This window comes from Lissotriton vulgaris, chromosome 5 (assembly GCF_964263255.1).
Source record: "Lissotriton vulgaris chromosome 5, aLisVul1.2, whole genome shotgun sequence".
Taxonomy (NCBI): domain Eukaryota; kingdom Metazoa; phylum Chordata; class Amphibia; order Caudata; family Salamandridae; genus Lissotriton; species Lissotriton vulgaris.
The window spans coordinates 1,930,090,456-1,930,108,406 of record NC_141693.1 but is presented as its reverse complement, the minus strand read 5'-3'; the positions used below and the strand labels follow the sequence as shown (position 1 = coordinate 1,930,108,406).

Genomic DNA, 17,951 nt, shown 5'->3' with positions numbered 1-17,951 from the left:
TTAAGCATGGGGAGGTACAGAGCAGTGGATGGAGGGGCAGGGTCTCCAAAATGAAGCCCTCCTCTTAAAGGCTGTTTGGAGATACACCTTGTGAAAAGAGGCAGCCCTACCAATAAGTTCATGGTCGAACGTGGAGTCGTGCGGAGGGGAAAAACGTGGCAGGTACAGGTCAGGATTTGTGTCCCTTGATGGGTCAATATAATAGGTGTCCCAGTGATCCCCCCGCAGTGTCAAAGGTACCCCTCCAACCCCCAAGTCTAAATGAGGTGACCCATTGAGGTGAAGTGGGTGGGGGGTGCTGTGGAGCAAGATGAGTTGGTGGTGAAAGAATTACAGGCAAAAACAACTTTCTTGCACTGCTTGGGTGGGGGCAACCTGTCCAAGGCTTCTTTGGACAGCTGCCATTTGGACTGAAGTGCAACAGATTCCAGAGAGCAGGTGAGTATCTGGCCTGTGTGGGTTGTATCATCAGGTGTTTCATCCAGGTGCAGATCTCCTCCTGAGGTTTACATAGAATGGGTTGGATGGATCCCGAGCTGTGTCTGGTCTTGCTGCTTAGCGCAGACGGTCTCTACTCCGCCACCAATATTGATGGTTCAGAGGAAGGGGTGTGCAGTGCTGAAGCAGTGTGCCTCAGCTTTCTTTGGTGCTGAGCTGCGGCTTGGCGTTGTGTCCGAAGATGGTGGTTCATGCCAACCATGGGCCGAAGGCAGTGGTGGCCTGGTATTCGGTCATTGTAGCTCATTAGTGGCTGGGTGACCCTTTGGAAGGGATTGCTTACTTTGGGTTTGGTGTCGTGGGGGGATGAGGGGTGGAGAGGAGAATACTGTACTCATGGCTGGCTGTGCTGTTGGAAGATCCACAATCTGAACAGAGCAGTCATCGGGGGAGAAAGTCTCATCTCGGGCTAATGATTGGGGATAGTGTTACCTCTACATATCCTCGGAGCTAAAAAGGTCTGGGGCGTCGTCTCCGCCCCTATGCGACATCTCAGAACGTCGGGCCTCAGGAGGGTTTTCTTAAAACGGAAGAATTGGCAGGCGTCACAAGCAACCTCGTCCTGCTCTGGAGCGACACACAAATTACAGACCTGATAGAGATCGGTCTGAGGACATTTCACGTCGAAGCAAGGACAGAAAAGGCATCCGTTCCATTACCGTGAAGACATAGTGGGGAGCCCACTCAGGAGATGGAAGGAGGCCCAGAGGGCGAAGGCCCACGGTCGACAGAACCGTCTGGTCAAAGCAGGAATAGTTGACCAGAAACTAATGGAAAAGAGAAACGCAATCCAAACAATACCAACGGAGGTAAGAAATGTAAACCGAACAAAGCACCATGAAGGTGTCAAACCGGAGCATAGGCACGCATGACCGAACCCAGGAAAGAAGACAATCTAACAATAGAGCCACTGATCCTGCACATTATCAGCAAGCGCCACAGTACTTCATCACTTGAAAGACTACTTTGAAGGAAAACTTGAACACATCTGGGCCAAACACTAGATGGTAGGAGTATGCACAGAACGTGTTTCTACACCTACATATGCCTCGAATATAGGATTTCCTAAGTGGGGTTGGCCTAAAACTAAAATGGCTATTTGCTTTTTCTAAAGGATTTGTTTGGTCAAGTAGTACATAGGGGCTCTTTATAGCTGAAGTGTGTAAAGTTCATTCCCAAACAAACTGTTGTAGGAGAAAGGAAATTTGGAAATGGAAGAGGGTAAATCAATAGCTTGATTGACATGCAAAGGAGAAAACTTTTAACAGCAAAGGGTGTGTTCCAAGGATAACCAGATCTGCGTGCACTTGGATAAATGGTGCCTCAACTGTTTACGCTTGCAATTCAGTAACCCTGCACAGGAGTGATAGGCTTTAACAGCAAAGATTTTGAAGAGACTGGTATCCTCAATTTTACAGATAAATGGCCACAGTGGCAAGGTGTACCCATATTTATCAGAGCGTTTTACACATGTTAAAGAACAGAGACACATACAATCACTATATAAATACAGTCCGGAAAGCAACATTATATGACTGAATCTCTGAAAGGGCGGGATCGCTTTCATGATAGGACAAAGTCAAAACAATAACCAGTGAGCCATATCATGAGAGAAGACAACAGATTCAGTTATGCTCAGCGAGAAGAGTTCAAAGGACCTAGGGCAAAAATGTGTGTTGAGTAGTAATTTAACTTCTTTCTTGAAGGATACCGTTGAGCCATTTAGTCTAGTTTCCGGGGGAGGGGAGTGGTTACAAATTCTCAAGGCAATGTCAGAGAAGGCTCTATTGTTTGGGAATCACAAGGGCTTATATGGCAGAGTTGGAGTTCTTGGGAGGGTCGGAACGGTTTTAGTTTTCTTTAGATGTTCATTTGGAGGTTAGCTCTTTTGGTGGCAGCACGGATGTGGTTCTGCATGTTTAAGGTTCTTGTCAAGAATACTTCCTAGTGATCTCGCTGAGTCAATGAATTGGGGTAGGCATTTGAAGGCTGTTAGTTTCTTCATCCAGTCATTAATGGAAGAGTAGGCTAGTCCTGACTTTCGTAGGTGCATGAAGATTGTTACAACAGATACATCTTTTTCCATTGAGCCATATAGCAGGCCAGTGCAATGGGCTTCTTCAAGGATTTGCAAACAATCCTCAAGAAGCTGTATGTAGACAAATTCTAGTTGCATCAGGTGCCAAATCACAAGACTGAGCGACCATGATGCTGCCCGAGGATGGATTTTTGGGTGCAGTCGTAGCTTTTCATGGAAATGAATGGATATTTCCATTAGTTAAGTACTACAACCGTCAACACAAATAATATCTATGAGGATTAGCTTCATTAGTGCTTGCAGCATCTTCCTCACTACATATTTGAGGAGCAGTAATAGTGGAACAGCATCAGCAAATATCATTGCTCATTTATTTACTAAGAATTGCCCATAGACCCTGGGTACTCAGATGAAGCTTTGTTGTTTTGTACTCTAGTGTAGTGAATCGGTGGAAGTATTTTTGTAGCATATGAGCGTTGCGTTTGGTTTTCTTGCTGCATTCTGCTAAGCAGGCTCATGAAGTAGTTGTCCACTCCAGAAAGATGTTTAGCTTTAAGGGCAAGTGTGATAAAATGCCCAATACCAAACTGCGGTGCTGTAGACTACATTGGTGAAGGCATGCATTCTGGGTTTTTCAAGTAATATATGGTGGTAATGTCTGTGCAAATGAAGACTCTGTGAATGAGATTGTGAAAATCATGCACTGCAAGTTGTACTCCCATCACCTCCTTTACTTAGATGGGCAGGTGCCATTGAGCAGGAAACAATTGGCCCATAATTGTGAGCTAGGCCATGTATGTTTCCCACCACGCGGGAGGAATCTGTATGGACAGTACAATCAATCCAACTCTAACAATCTTTTTCCCCCTTCAGTGTTGATTTGCCTCTTTCAATTCATAGGGTTGATGAACAAGTCTGTAGCAGATGGTTTTAAGAAGAAAAAAAACAAGCATTGTCAAAGTCTATGGGTTTTGCGTATGTGCACTCTATTGGCTTTGTCAATGTTTAGGCCATGTTGCAGCACTGGTTGCTTTGCAACATGGCTTAAGCTAAAAAAAACTAAAAAACACACAAACCATCTCTGACACCAGCATCAACGTTTTGTTTCCCCTTTAAGCCATATTGCACAGGAGCACACACTGCTGGGGGAAGGGGTCAGGACACATATACTGAAGCCCCGGGAGGAAGCAAGAGGTGCTGACCAATAAGTAGCAACGATACAATAGTGACAAGAAGACCAAAAAACTAAGTAATGGGTGTGCCACAAGTCAGTTTTAGCTTTTTTGAAAAACAAAAGATTTTGCCAACAGTGCACAGGCAGGCATAACCTACACATGATCTAAGGTGGAGTTCATGTGCATGGTGATTTAAGGGGACATGATCAAGTCTTGCATCACAAGACTGAATCCGAAACTACAATGAGAAAAAGATTAAGTTACAATATTCTGAACCCATCACCAGCTGTCCAGAATGCAGGATAAGGTATTTAACATAAGAAGCAAACAGATGTTTATTCCAGCCATGACGAAGCCAGGCTGGAATTTCCTGATAGACCCGGGAACAGTTCCTAAGCATTAGAAAGACAACATTTAAGTACCATATATAAAATGGGTAACAAACAATTTTGCAACCGTATTCCCTATATTTCTACAGCTATCGAGGAAACATATAAATCCAGACAATCTTACAGGGTCTCACTTTCAAGAAAGAGGAGAAAGTCAATATTATGGAAGTTTTATAAACAAAGGATGCGGTTTGTCTTTATTTTTATTAGACAAATAGCCAAGTGTGTAATACGAGAACACAGGACAGATTGTAATTGGGACATCAATGTTCCACGCAAAAAAAAAAAATCCAAATTTTGTGTAAAAGAACCACCATCTTGTACTTTTTTTAATAAAACAAAAAACATCGAGGGATCAGATCAGCTGTAGTGCAGTCACCAGAACTCATCTTCAACCATCCTGTTCTGCTTAGTGTCAAGTGTTCATGGCAGGCCAGGTGAAGCGAGGAGACTTCTAATATTTTGCTATTTCATCCTCAGACTAGTGTCATCGGGACACCACTGCAGATCTCAGGACATGCCCAGAAATGGGCGGGGCAGCATGCAGACCAAACTTTACACTGCAAATTCAGAGTCTACAGGAGGACGACATGCCCATTTAGACATGCTTTTTTTCCTGCCATGTTGCCGCTACAAAGTTCTGCTTGGTCCAGCCCCTGCGGTTTATAGTCATCTCTTCGAGTTATCACAAGACAATCAAGAGATTACAAATCAGCTGCCTGGGGGAAGAGGATGGAAGCTGCAACCTCATTCATTCTCAGAAGTAAAAGCAAAATAAAATAAACGACAATGCCAAAAACAGAAATGTGCCGGGCGGTTCTTTTACCGGGTCTGTTCAACTGCAAAGAGAAAAAATATATTTGTCAGAAGAGGTTTCTCCATGCGCCCAAATGTTATACACCAGACCATCACCTCAGAAAACCTAAAGTTATCAACATATTTCAATACGCCCACAACTGCATACGACTAGAAGCAACACTACACACACCAGTTGGGAGGAAGTTTAGTACTAAAAATGCTGCATCTCTACTAAAGTAAATCTATTCACATTGCTGGCCTTATAATAACTATGCAAGTCCCCTTATCCTCCCCAAAACTGTTTTAAATCTAGAATTGAAATGTTGTCCCTGCTATCCCCATGCACACATTTACAAAGCATCACTACGTTTGGTCAAATCAATAGTAAGGCATGGTGTGCTTATGAAAGTGATCTGGGCAGCTTGAACAATATCACTCCTCTGCTGTATTATTGAATCTTATGTACACCTTAATGAAACAATTTACTGTATGGTTTGGCACTCTTTGGACACAATCACAACACCAAAACGTTCATGTATTGTAACATTTATCACTTTCCCTGTGGGATCACCCATGCCAAAAACCCAAATGATATTCATTTTGCAAGTGGTCGAAACAGCACTCAAATCCGGTATTAAATGCTCAATTAATCTGCATACTCAGGCAGCCAACTTGCCTAGGAAACTATACTGTAGGGGGGGGGGGGGGGGGGGGGGGAGAGAAGAGGGGTGGAATTGCATACCGTCTTGACGACAACATGTATTTTGATAGTATGGTCTCCTGCCATGCACACATCCCAAACCTCACACTTAGGGACACTTACTGTACGAGGAGATGTCAATTTCCTCAGGAAGCTCGCTGATGTTCACCTCAAACCGATCCTGCACCTCGTTCAGGATCTTGGCATCTGTTTCATCGGACACAAATGTAATGGCAAGGCCCTTTGTACCAAAACGTCCTGCTCTGGCTACCTACAAATGATAAGAGAAAGACATCAAACCATTAAACACTTGCTTTTTTCCACAAGAAAGGACTTTCATCGCAACTACAAAACATGTGGCCAAGATCATGCAGCAGACTAGGCTTGTTCTATTTATGTCAATATGAAACCCCTTGAAGCGTAAATGCTGTGGGGAATAATCTATCTCCTACCAAACCCATGCTACAAGTTTCAAACATTTGTCTGACACTATTTGCTGCAACTAGCTTCAACCACATATATTCAATGGGCACTTCACCTCATTTTCTCACGACCTGGCAAGCAAGCATAAAAATGCGAACAGTAGTAGCTGTAATTTAAGTACAATCACTACATAGATGCTGCAAGGACACCTGATGTAACTGTTAACTGACCGTGACTAACCCGCACGGGATTGAAGCAGTAAGTGGCAGCAACAACCGATTCAGCGACCTTACCAAATGCAGAAAATACATCGGTCCTGTTTTTTCTGCATTTGTAATGCTACTGGGAACAGAGACCTGCAGGTGTTACTGTAAGTAAGAAATGGAGCAGTAATATCTTCTAAATATGGTACGCGACCCGAGAGCGATCATAATCCTAGGACTCAAAACTACTTTAACGCTACAAACGCAACCATGACGATAGGTTTTGTTAAATCAAGGCAGTAGACAGACTACCAACGAAAGGAGAATTTGCTGGAAAAATGTAGGCTTCGCAACTTTCATGTCCAAAGTGGTCAATGCGGTCACTCATGTCTGATTTACATCCAGAGTCAAGAGATGATGTGGCGATTCGACATTTTGAAAATACACTGATCTCGGCTCACTATACTCCTGCCCTAATTACAATCCACATGTAGGCCTGCAGCAAAGTTAAACCTGATCATTGTTTGCAGTAAAATCTTTTCAGCAAGATAAAACATTAGTGACCGCAAGAGACCACTATAAAGAAACTATAAAGGCAAAAGAAAACATGAGAATATTAGTTTGGAATAATTCAAAGACCGTGTCAAGAAACAGTTTTAGCGATTGGTCTATGGCCATACAAATATCTGCATTGATCACATCAGGTCTCGAGACTGCGAAACCTGCCAACCAAGGGCTTATACGTTATAGCCACTTTTCTAGGGGTTAGGGACCTACTACAAAGGCGGCTGTAATACACAGCAGTGTAAGTGATTCCATTTGCTTTAGATCATAGTAAGTCAGGGAATAAGGGCTTAGGAGCCCCAAGGGTGCCTTATGGGCATTTACAGGTGGAATAACATCTATTATTTCCTCAGTTTACAAGTGTCTCAAGTGGAATATGTGGGTTATTTGCTTTCCCTCAAACACAAGGGTATTGCGTTCAAATCTCCATTTTCCAGAAAAAGATAGGGACCGCTCTTCCTGCTACTAGTCTATTTGCCTTCTGGATTCCACAGTTGAGCTTCTGAGAAGTAGGGGTGTGGAGAGTTTTATGGATATAACAAGATCTTTTGGGATAAAATGCAATACTTGTGAGTCTGGTATTTTGATGTCTAATTTGATTTCCAAATAGGTGTTGGTATGCAGGAGCAATGTCTTCACCGATTTGTGGTGATGTACAAGGCAAATGCTATTTACCAGTATGCACCTGTTCTTGGCATGTAGGGCACCTTGTTGTCTTGGAAGAGTCTTCGAAGTATCATGAGATAGGTGACTCCTCCCCTGGACTACAGTGCGCATGGGCATCTTCTCCATCTTCAGATTGTTTTTCGCCATTGTAGCAAAATGGAGTATAGGAAAGTAAGAGATGACCATGTAAATGTATATAAGGAAGATAACCATGCAGCTGTGACAGGCACCGGAGAGGAGGGTGGGTATATGAATGTCAGCAGCCCTACATGCCAAGAACAGATGCATACTGGTAAGTAGCATTTGCCGTTCAAGGCATGTGGGCTGCTGAATTCATATCTTAGCATAGACTGTATAGCAGTTTCTCCTCTAGCGGTGGTCGCCTGTATCAGCTGCAGTGGTTTGAAAAAGAGTTTTAAGGACAGCCTGGCCTACATCAGCTTGTTGCTTAGCTTGCACGTCAACACAGTAGTGTTTAGTGAAAGTGTGTATGGTAGACCATGTAGCTGCCCTACATGACCTACACGACCACTGTGCCACTCCTGTGGCCTGGTCGCCCCCACGCTCCTCCTGCTGCCTCAACTTGCCTGCCTGCCTTCGCCCGCACCAGAGCACCTGAGTTTCCCGCCGCTGCCTCCCTGCGGCCCTGCCCTCTGACAGCCCATTGGCCGACCTGCCGCCGACCCTCCTCCCGGCTGCCCTCTTATGTCACCCCCGCGCACGCGCAGCGTTCACGCGCAGTGGGCAGGCCGATTGTGCGCCAAAGGCAAGCCCGTCTGCGCCTGGACCGCGCCCAGCGCCAGGACCCCTGGCCCCCGCCGATGCAAGACCACCCGAAGGACCTACGACGCTGCCACTCTCAACGCACTCAATGCCGGCCGAAGCCCTGCCTGCTACCGAGCAACCCCGAGACGCACCCACGGACCCTTCGCCTGCCAAGCCTGCCGATTCAGCTGCTACCGGACCTGCACCACTCCCGCCAAGTCGAGCACCAGCAGCAACCACCTGAAGTGCATCCTGCTCAACACCCGCTCCGTCCACAGGCACGCCGTGGAACTCTGGGACCTACTCGACGCGACGGCACCGGACGTCGCCTTCCTCACCGAAACCTGGATGAACGCCTCCTCAGCGCCAGACATCGCCATAGCCATCCCGGACGGATACAAGATCACCCGGAAGGACCGCGTCAACCAGACGGGAGGAGGCATCGCCATCATACACAAGAACACCATCCGCATCTCGACTAACTCCGACGAAACCTTCACCGCCGCCGAACACCTGCCCTTCCAGATACACACTGACCCCAAGACCACCCTCCTAGGCACCCTCATCTACCAACCACCGGGACCACGCACGCAATTCAGCGAAGACATCGCAGACTTCATCAGCCCACACGCCCTTTCCTCCGCAGACTACATCCTCCTAGGGGACCTTAACTTCCACCTGGAGAACAACAACCGAAACACCACCGCCCTGCTGGACAACCTCGGACTCAAGCAACTGGTGAACACCCCCACCCACTACGCCGGACACACGCTTGACCCAGTCTTCTCATCCAGCAAGCACATCTCCTTCAGCCATGCCCCCGGACTCCATTGGACCGACCACAGCTGCGTCCACTTCAGCTTCAGAAGAACTACGACCCACCACCACCCGCAACAGGTTCCCCGCCGAAGCTGGAGCAAGTTCACCGCCGAACAGCTCACCGCCTCCCTCAACCAGAACACTCCCACCAGCACAACGGACCCCAACGAAGCAGCACGCAACCTCACCAAGTGGCTGACCGCCTGCGCCGATGACCTCGCACCACTAAAGAAACCTCCCAGCAGACCCGGCAGCAAGAAAACCCCATGGTTCACCGACGCACTCAAGGAATCCAAGAAGAACTGCCACACCCTCGAGAAAGCCTGGCGGCTCGACCAGACCACAGACCACAGGACCGCCCTCAAGCACGCCACCCGCAAACACCACCAGCTGATCCGCGCAACAAAGAAGACGGCACTCAAAGAACGACTGGACAACAATGCCCACGACAGCAAGGAACTCTTCAGCATCGTCAAAGAGTTCTCCAACCCCAGCGCCGGAAATAACTACATCACTCCCTCGCAAGACCTCTGCAATTCACTCGCCTCGTTCTTCCACCGCAAGATCGCCGACATACACAACAGCTTCGACGCACAGACCACGCACCCTACCACCGAACCGACGCCCGCCACCACCACCCTCTGCAACTGGACCCCGATCAGCACCGAAGACACCACCCGCACGATGAACTCCATCCACTCCGGATCACCAACCGACCCATGCCCACACCAAGTCTTCAACAAAGCAGACGCCATCATCGCACCCAATCTCCGAGACATCATCAACTCCTCCTTCCACACCGCCACCTTCCCAGGGAGCTGGAAGCATGCCGAGCTGACCACCCTCCTGAAGAAACCAACGGCGGACCCCACCGACCTCAAGAACTACCGTCCCATCTCGCTCCTTCCTTTTCCGGCCAAAGTCATCAAGAAGACCGTCAACAGACAGCTTGCCGCCTTCCTCGAGACGAACGGATCCCTCAACTCCTCGCAGTCCGGGTTCCGGGCCAACCACAGCACCGAGACCGCCCTCATCGCAGCCACCGACAACATCAGAACCCTGACCGACAACGGGGAAACAGCGGCCCTCATTCTCCTGGACCTCTCTGCGGCATTCGACACTGTCTGCCACCGCACCCCAGTGAAGCGCCTCAGCAACATCGGAATCCGAGAGAAAGCACTGGAGTGGATCATCTTGTTCCTCGCCGGAAGGACCCAGAGAGTCCGCCTCCCTCCGTTCAGATCCGAGGCCACCGAAGTCATCTGCGGCGTACCACAAGGATCTTCACTCAGTCCAACCCTCTTCAACGTCTACATGAGCCCCCTCACAGCCATCGCACGCCAACACAACCTCAACATATTCTCCTACGCCGACGACACCCAGCTGATCCTCTCCCTCACCAACGACCCCAACCTACACGAAGGGATGAAAGACGTCGCCGACTGGATGAAGAACAGTCGCCTTAAACTGAACTCAGACAAGACGGAAGTCCTCATCCTGGGAGCATCACCCTCCGCCTGGGACTACTCCTGGTGGCCCCCGGCACCGCTCCCAAACCAACGGACCACGCACGCAACCTAGGCTTCATCCTGGACTCCTCCCTGTCGATGACCAGACAGGTCAACGCCGTCTCATCCTCATGCTTCAACACCCTGCGCATGCTCCGCAAGATCTTCAGATGGATCCCCACTGAAACCAGGAAGACCGTCACCCAGGCACTCGTCACCAGCCGACTGGACTACGGGAACACCCTCTACGCCGGAACCACAGCCAAACTTCAAAAAAGACTCCAACGTATCCAGAACGCCTCCGCGCGACTCATCCTGGACATCCCCCGACACAGCCACATCACCGGACACCTGAGAGACCTGCACTGGCTCCCCGTCAGCAAGAGAATCACGTTCAGACTCCTCACCCACGCACACAAGGCTGTCCACGACCTGGGCCCCAAGTACCTCAACGACCGCCTGACCTTCTACACGCCCACCCGCCAGCTACGATCGACCAACCACGCCCTCGCCACCGTTCCACGCATCCGCAGAACCACCGCCGGAGGAAGATCCTTCTCCTACCTGGCAGCCAAGACTTGGAACTCCCTCCCCACCCATCTAGGGCGAACCCAAGACCATCTCTCCTTCAGGAAGCAGCTCAAGACCTGGCTGTTCGAGCAGTAACATACCCCTCTCCCCCAGCGCCTTGAGACCCTCCCGGGTGAGTAGCGCGCTTTACAAATGCCGTGATTGATTGATTATGTCTTCTAAGGGAATATGCCCCCATTGTACGCGTTGAGTGGGCTTTTGGGGGAACTGTTTAAGTGCGCTTTGCCTTTTGATAGCATATTTGAATGCATTTAACTATCCCTCTGGCTATTCCTGACTTGGGCTACAAACAGTTGCTTTGTCTTTCTGAATGATTTTGTTCTGTCAACTTAATATAATAGAGCTCTTAACGTCTAGTGTGTGTAGAGCTCTTTCAGCCACGGATTGCGGGTTTTGAAAGAAAACTGGCAATTCTATGGAATGATTGATGTGGAAAGTGGATATGACTTTTGGCATAAATTTAGAGTTTGTACGAAGCACTACTTTATTGTGGTGTATTTGCATGAAAGGTTCCTGAATGGTTAGTGCCTGTAGCTCACTCACTCGCCTGAGGGAGGAAATAGCAATTAAGAATGCCACCTTCCATGTTAAGAATTGTGGTTCACATGAATGAAGTGGTTTGAAGGGTGGTCCTACGAGTCTGTTAAGTACTAAGTTTTAGTTCTAGACGGTGGATGCCATGGAGGGATAATTCGTTTAAGTCCCTCCATAAAAGCTTTGATAGGTGAGATTCTGAATAGGGACACGTCTGTTTTGAAGAGAAGGTGTAGCCTTATGGACGAGTATGCTAGGTTACATCTCTGAAGATGCAGCAGGTGCTGAAGAAGTGGCTCTTCACTCAACCTCGCTAACTCTCTTACTTCTCACCTCCAGGTCAATTGTGTTCTCCTAGCGCTGGGACACCTCCTAGCGAGGTAGCTGTTCACGCTTTATAAAATGCAGTATTATTATTATTATTATAGGTAACAGATTAAATTCTGGATGGAGGCATCCAATGGATTGATTTGGTTATTATTACAATAAATTACAAATCTTTTCCATTTAGCTGCGTAGCGTGCTCTGTTAGTGGGACGTCTTGCTTCCTTGATAATGTTCATACAGTCTGGAGGCAAGTTAAGATATCCGAATTCTAAGACCTCAGGAGCCAGATCGCTAGGTTCATCTGATTGGGATCTGGGTGTCAGATTTCTCCATGGTTCTGTGTTAGCAGTTGTGGCGAGAGGCGCAGTCTTTGGTGAGGTACCACTGAGAGTTCTAGGAGCGTTGTGTACCATGGCTGTCTTGCCCATGTGGGAGCAACCAGGATCATCGTGAGTGATTGTTGCCTTAGTTTGCGTGCCACTAAAGGGATCAGTGGGGTTGGTGGAAAAGCGTACGCAAATCTCCCTGACCAGTTCATCCATATCGCATTGCCTTGTGATAACGGGTGTAAAACCTGGCGGCGAAGGACAGGCATTTTGAGTTTTCGTTTGTGGCAAACAGATCTTTGTCTGGATGTCCCCACTTTTCGAAAAATGGCTGGAGAACTTGAGGATGAATCTCCCATTTGTGTACTTGCTGACTGTGTCGGCTTAGTAGGTCTGCAATCTGGTTGCCTATTCCTGAGAGGTGTTCTGCCAGGAGATAAATGTTTTGTGGAATTGCCCACTTCCATATGCTCTGTGCTAGGTGAAATAGTTGCAGAGAGTGTGCCCATCCCCTGTTTTTGGATGTAGAACATGGCTGTCATGTTGTCCATTCGGATTAGCACAGCCTTGTAGTGCAAGTATTTCTGAAAGGCTTTCATTGCGAGGAATATTGCCAGTAACTAAGTGATTTATATGTAGTGTCTTTTGTTTGACTGTCCAGAGACCTTGGACTGTATATTGAAGGAGATGGGCTCCCCAACCTGTCAGTGATGCGTCCGCTGTTCGTACTACCTGTGGAACCGGCTTTTGGAACAGTCGCCCCTTGGAAAGGTTTTGTGGGTTCCACCACTGCAGAGAGCGGTAAGTGCGACTGTCTACCAACACTACGTCTTTTAGTTGTCTTTGAGATTGGTTCCACTGGCGTGCTACGTATTCCTGTAAGGGGCGCATTTGAAGCCGAGCATGAGGGACGATGAATATGCAGGAGGCCATCATGCCTATAAGCTGCATGAACACTCGAGCTGGCAGGGAGTGTTGTGGCAGAAATTTTTGAATGAGAGATTGTATGCTGGCTATCATGGCTGGATTTGGATATGCCTTTACTATGGAGGTGTCTATTGTTGCTCCCAGATATTGCTGTATGTGGGAGGGTTGCAGATGTGATTTTGGGTAATTTATGGAAAAACCTAGACTGTGCAGTAGCTGGATTGTCTGTGTGGTATGGCTGGCACACTGTGTGTATGAGTTGGCTGTGAGTTGGCTTTTATGAGCCAATCGTTGTGGTAGGGAAACACATGGATGTGTTGCCTCCTGAGGTGTGATGCTACTACTGCTAGGCATTTTGTAAAAACCCTTGGTGCTGTAGTTACCCCAAAGGGGAGAACTTTGAACTGATAGTGCTGACCCTCTCTATTGTGAACCTAAGGTATCTCCTGTGAGCTGGATGTGAAAGTATGCATCCTTGAGGTCTAATGTGGCAAGGAAGTTGCCATGCTGGAGAAGTGGGAGTACCTGTTGTAGAGTGATCGTAAGGAAATGATCTGAGAGTATGTATTGGTTCAAAGGTCCAAGGTCTAATATTGGTCTGAGGGAGTCGTCTTTCTAGGGAATGAGGAAGTAGAGAGAGTATACCCCTGTCTTTTGATGTTGTAATGGGACTGGCTCTATGGTGCCCTTTTCGAGCATGGATAGCACCTCCTGTTGTAACAGCGTGATGTGTTCCTTTGACATTGGACGGTGTTTGGGTGGTATATTGGGTGGAGTAGAAATGAGTTCCAGGCAGTAACCATACTGGATAATTTGTCTCCCCCACCTGTCTGTAGTGATAGCGTTCCAGACTGGTCGGAATTGTGTTACTCTGCCTCAGACTGGTGTTAAGTTGTCTGGAGGGAGTGTTAAAAAGTCACTGTTTGGTGGCAGTGGAGGCTCGGGTGTTATTACCACGTCCTCTGCCCTTGTTATTGTTCCCTTCATAACCTCCTCTATTGGAACCTCTATAAAAGGTGCCTTGTGTAGGGCTCTTGAATGATGAAGAAGTTTGAGATGTGTTGCCTCTGAGTTTCGAAAGGAGGAGCGACGAAAGCTCCTAGACTGTTAAAATTGAAGTGCTCCCATGGACTTAGCTGTGTTAGTATCTTTGTTTCATCTTTTCCAAGATGATATCCACCGCAGGGCCAAATAAGAAATCCTGGTTTATAGGTTGATTGAGTATGGTACACTGCACTTCATTTTTGAATCCTGAAATGCGGAGCCCGGCATGCTGGCGTAGCAATACACTAGTGTTGACAGACCTAGCGGCTGTGTCAGCTACGTCAAGGGCGCATTTTATGGATGCGTTAGTGATGAATTTCCCTTCCTGTATTAGGGCGTTTGCTTTTGACTTATGGGGTTCTGGTAGGTGTTGTAATAATCCTTCCAGTTGGTCGTAGTGTGCTCTGTCATAGCGTGCTAAGAGAGCTTGGGTATTGGCAATCCTCCAGGTGCTTGCTGCCCGAGAGGCCACTCTTTTCCCTGAGGCTTCTAAAATGTTTGACTCCTTGTCAGGAGGGGGAGCATCACCTGTCTGTAAATTTGCTCTTTTCCTAGCATTAGATAAAACTAGGGAATCTAGAGGAAACTGAGTCCTGATGTAAGAGGGGCTGTAGGGGTCAGTTTATATATTTTTTCAATTCTTGGATTGAGGACACGTGCCCTGGCTGGGTCTTTATAGATTTCTGTTGCGTGCTTTAGTACTCCTTTTAGCATAGGGAGTATACGTACACTCTTCTCTGATGTTGGGAAGGTGTTAAATAGAAAATCTTCCTCTATAGGGTCAGTGTGCATGTGTACACCATGAAACTGAGCTGCTCTGTCCACTAGTTGGTTAAAAGCGACAGTGTCGTCAGTAGGAGATGGCTTTGTGGGGTGTGGAGAGGGATCGGGTATGGGTTGTGTGAGAAGGTGGCCTGATATGCAGTGGTCACTATTCCAGTGAACACTATGTATCAGTCCAGCAACCCTTATTGATGATTGGTTGTAAGTCAACCTTATAGACCAGCTATCCTAGTAGCGTGGATACGAGCAGTCTAAGGCTAAAGACTCGAGAGGGCGTGTTAAGCCAGCTGTTATACCACATATACCCCTTGAACACCAAGTGAAAGGACACCACTTTATGAAAATAAACATTTATTAAAGATCACAACAGCCCTGTACTCTTTATGAGGACAGGGTACTAAGCACAAACCAAAACTCTTACAAAAATACTTAAGTTAGCACAGTATATACAAATGCCCGAGGGGCACGGAAAACCATATACTTGAAAAGTGGAATGCGAAATTACTAGCAGGTAAGTACAGTACTAATAGCCTTTGGAATCGCTAGGACTTGACTATAGAATCGTTAGATTACTTCTAGGAGACCCAGGGGACTCGGGTGCAGTGTGTGCACTCTCACGCGAGATGCGGGACAAAGTCTATGGTAGCTAGAAATTGCAAAGTTAGTGTTCTCGGGCGAACCCGACCTGGTAGGGAGAAAACGAAAGTAGATTCTGACCCTTGGATAGTGAGGCTATGCTGGGGCACCGAAATGCCGAAGTTACCTAGCCCAGGGGCTGCAGCTGCATAGGACTCAAAAGACGTCGGGAATCCTCCTTGACGGACCAGGAGCCTGGAAGAAAGAAGTTGCTGGCAGGCGACCAGTGAAGAAAGTTCGGTGGATCCAAGCCTGGATCGATGGTAGATGACACCTGAAAGCAGAGGGGACCAAGTTCGAGACTACTAGCCAGTAGTCAGTGGGCACCAGGAGGGCACCGGATGGTAGCCACCTCGACAAGGTGAGTGGGTGACGCTGAGTTCGAAGATCTCACGGACCAGGAGGCGTTGTCGGCAACCAGGAAGGAGGATCGAGCTGTCCCACGGAGATAGAAGCTGTCAGCGTCGCTGGACCCAGGATTGGGCAACAAAGCCTTGGCAAATTCAAGCCCACGCGGTGGACCTAAAATGGCGTCTGGAGTGGACCAGGAGGGTCCGGGGTGCCTCTCTTCGAGAAGGAAGCAAGGGCCAGTCTGGAGCAACCAGACCAGCAGCAGTGATGTCGTCGGGCGTCGTTCAGAAGGCCACAAGCCAGCCGGCTAGTAGCCAAACAACGCGGTGCCCAGCAAACAGCAGAAGGGCCCCACGCAGATCGTGGAGATGCAGGGAGGCTGACCTTGGGTGCTGGAGCTGCGCAGGGTCGGGGCTTCTCGGACCCCAAAGCACTCACCCGTGGAGGACACGGTGGGCTTGCAGTAAAGATGTCGTGCAGTCTTGGCGATCGTCGGTCCCTCGAGGTCTCGTCGCACTCACGGTTCTCAGCTTTGCTGTAGAGGTGAGTAGAGGTCAGAGGTGCCAGGGAAGCCGGGTCTCGTCGAGCTGGGTCGTCGGATTCGTGATGAAGGACTTGCAGCAGACCGCAGTGTTCTTTAGGATGGTGCCCGCTTGATGCAGGGTGACTACTCCTTAGCCACAAGGGAGAATCTTGAAGAAGAAATCGTGAAGTCCTTTCGAAGAAAGTCGTGTCTTGATTCCAAAGATGATCTAATTTGAACAGGGGGCCCGCTCCCATCTTTATACTAAAAAAGGGGGCTGACCCGGTGACTAGGTCCTGCCTATGGGTGGGACTAGGAGGGGGGTGGTTACACCCCTCTGCCATGCCGGACTTCCCCAGGCCAGGGGCTGGTGTGCCCCTGGAACTGGTTTAGACCGGCCTATGCGCAGTGAGCACCGGGGTGCCACTCAGCAGTCACCTTCCTGTAAAGCCCTGCCTACCCAGGATACACAAAACCATGTCTGGGACGGTGCTAGCACCGCCCCGGACAGGAAACCCTTTGTCCAGGCCTCACTCGCTGGAAGGACTCCCAGCAGCAGGAGGTCAGACTCATGTCTGTGGTGGCAGCATCCATTTTGTGGAGCTGAGGCTTTAGTTAACTTTAACCGGGGTTCACAGTTACATACATGTCGTGTCCCTCTAGAAGGGTGGAATGCTAACCCCGTCGCCAGAATTGGCGAGGGGTTAGTATTCCAATTCGTATGACACCTTACTCGACATGTTTTGATAAAGCAATACCAAAGTTAGCATTTAACCGCGAGGATTATAATGCACTTAAGAGTATATGGTATGCGATATCATGGAACAGCTATTAGGACTTGGTTCCGCAAGCTGCAGACAGGCTCAGCTCATGCCAGAGCACCATCTCACACGATTCCAAGCACTCTGCCTTCAGGATTGTCAAGGCCTGCCATAGGAGTGACTGATAGGAATCTGTGTGTCCATTTTAGGGTTAGGTATAGGTATACTACACCTACAGCAAAGGGTGATTACACGACTTTGCCCCAGCTGTCATGCAGCCAGTTGTGTCAAATTTAGGAGGCCAGCCAGGGGTGGCATAATACATGCTTCAGCCCCTGGCAGCCCTGGGTACGCCCATGCCCTGAGTTACAGGGTCTGATAGGGTGGCCCAGTACCAATTGGAAATGTACCTAGGGTACATGGAATCCATTTTAAAGAGAGAGCAGTAGGCCTGGGGTCCTGATTGGCAGGGTCCCAGGTCGACTATGTCCAAAACCAGCTAAAACACAGGGCAAAAAGTTGGGGGCAACCATAGTCAGGATGTACCTTCCTACACAACCCCCCCCCCCAAACGAAAGGAGATAAGGCTATCCTTGTCCAGG

General features: G+C 48.4%; 1 protein-coding gene across 2 annotated transcripts in view; it reads right to left on the bottom strand.

Moving 5' to 3' along the window:
• Positions 1-4,285: 4,285 nt before the first annotated feature.
• Positions 4,286-17,951, bottom strand: part of DDX39B (DExD-box helicase 39B) — an 86,676-nt gene continuing 73,010 nt past the window's right edge. For both annotated transcript variants that reach the window (XM_086924547.1, XM_086924548.1), the window contains exons 10-11: positions 5,722-5,869; positions 4,286-4,939 (exon numbers count right to left, since the gene is read on the bottom strand). In XM_086924547.1, the coding sequence (XP_086780673.1) occupies positions 4,923-4,939; positions 5,722-5,869 (165 nt within the window). In that variant the 3' untranslated portion in view covers positions 4,286-4,922. The remainder of the gene's footprint in view (positions 4,940-5,721; positions 5,870-17,951) is intronic.